General features: G+C 53.4%; 1 protein-coding gene across 1 annotated transcript in view; it reads left to right on the forward strand.

The window, feature by feature from the left end:
• The first annotated feature begins 144 nt into the window (after window positions 1-144).
• SDR39U1 (short chain dehydrogenase/reductase family 39U, member 1) overlaps window positions 145-1,856 on the forward strand; it is a 6,703-nt gene continuing 4,991 nt past the window's right edge. The window contains exons 1-2 of the mRNA XM_009324501.1: window positions 145-235; window positions 1,294-1,415. Coding sequence (XP_009322776.1) covers window positions 198-235; window positions 1,294-1,415 — 160 coding nt within the window. The 5' untranslated portion in view covers window positions 145-197. The remainder of the gene's footprint in view (window positions 236-1,293; window positions 1,416-1,856) is intronic.

Consider the following 1,856-nt stretch of genomic DNA (forward strand, 5'->3'; position numbering starts at 1 on the left):
GGGGGGCGGGCGGGTCTGGGCCCAGCGCAGTGTACCCCGGGAAGCTGGGCGTGGTGGTGGGGATGCCTGTGCAGGCCTTGGGATGCCAGTCCGGGTAGCAAATCTGTAACGTCCTGTCTTTCTCCTAGGTGGTGGGACTGGCTTTGTGGGCAGGGCACTGACCCAGTTGCTGCGGAGCCGTGGGCATGAAGTGACCCATGTCTCTCGACAAGAGGGCAAGGATCGGATCAGCTGGGTATGAGATGAGAGCGGTCACAGGAGGGAGAACGTGTCAGGGCTGAGGAACAAGCCCGCTTGCCCTGGCCTGCTGTGGGATACAGGGAATCTGCAGTAGGGAATCTGGCTCCTGTGGATGTACTACAGGCTCCTGGGTGCTCCATGGGTCATAGTCATTGGGGTGGGTACAGCTGTAGCTCCAAGAAGTAAAACCTTCTCCATTCATGCTTGTGCTCCAGGCAGTGTTCTTAGGAGCTCCACGTTGGAGTTCTTAGAAGCCTGCCCTGCTTGGTTGTTGGGAAGGCTTGAGCAGAGGGGAGGCTGGGTGTGTGATGTCTCTGTTATCCCTGGCTAGGAAGAGTTGTCCCACTCTGGACTGCCCCTGTGCGATGCTGTGGTGAACTTGGCTGGTGAAAATGTCCTCAACCCTTTCCGCAGGTAACTTGATCTCCCATAGTGCTGTTGGGACAAGGTGAAGGCAAGACAGCCTAGTGTTATCAGAGAATGTGGAAGGGATCTGGGGAGGAAACAAGAGTGTCCAGGAAACACTTGGGTTACCTGATTGTTGACATCTGGGTCCTCAAGCATCCAAAACATTTCCGTGGGCCTGTTAAGTTCTGGGAGACCTTTGGAAGGCAGCTTCCCTTCTGCATTGACAGTTGGGAGGCCAGGCAAAGTTGTTCCACGTTTCCGAAATGACACTGGTTGCCTACATTTAGATAATGCAAAATCAGAACCAAAGTTTGACTTCTACGACGGTGTTTTTGTAAATGCCTCTGCCAGGCGCTTGGGAAGAACTCACCGCACCCAGCTTTGGTGTCCAGCTCCTCTGCCAGCTTTGTCCTAAGGCAGTCCAAAACCCACAGCCTTTTGTGGGAAGTGGAGGGCCACCATCTCCCAAAGTCCCCGTGCATTTAGGTAGCAAGATCCCATGTCCTCCCCCTGCTCTGGGGTGGGGGGGAGTTCACGTGACCTCTCCTGTGCTTGTGAGCAGGTGTCTGCTGGGGCCCCACTTGGTGCTGTTGTTTCCTGGGATGTTCTTGAGGGGAGTATAATCAGTGGCTCTCCTTTTCCCAGATGGGGTGATGCCTTCTGCAGGGAAGTCATCAGCAGCCGGGTTGAGACCACCAGGACCTTGGCCAAAGCCATTGCTGATGCTGAACAGCCACCCCGTGCTTGGGTCCTCGTCACCGGCGTAGGTATTGGTTGGGCCCAGCCAAGGCATGACTCGTGCTGACCTGGAGAGGTATACCTCCAGACAGAAACACACTTCTGGGGGGACACATGTCTTGCCTTGAAATGCCAGCTTTATTGCCATTACGTCACTGTGTTTAGGCAAGCCTTGATCAGCTTTTTGGTACTGCTGGAGAGGAATTTGGGTCCCTGTGCTTTCTCTTGGTATCATTAAGACAGAACCTTTTCTCCATTTTCAGTGAAAGCCTTTAGGCATCCTGTAGAACCAGTTTGTCTAAGCAGGGCCTCAGCTGAGTTCCCCTGCATATATCCAACTTTGCATATCTGCTTGCTACAGTCTTTAAAGCTGCCACAGTTTATCATCTGTGATGCCCAATTTTAGAGCAAGCACCTTTCTATGCAACAGCTCAGTGTGTTGCTTGCTGGTATATTTGGTTCTTGGGGCT

Source organism: Pygoscelis adeliae, unplaced genomic scaffold, assembly GCF_000699105.1.
Source record: "Pygoscelis adeliae isolate BGI_AS28 unplaced genomic scaffold, ASM69910v1 Scaffold255, whole genome shotgun sequence".
Classification (NCBI taxonomy): domain Eukaryota; kingdom Metazoa; phylum Chordata; class Aves; order Sphenisciformes; family Spheniscidae; genus Pygoscelis; species Pygoscelis adeliae.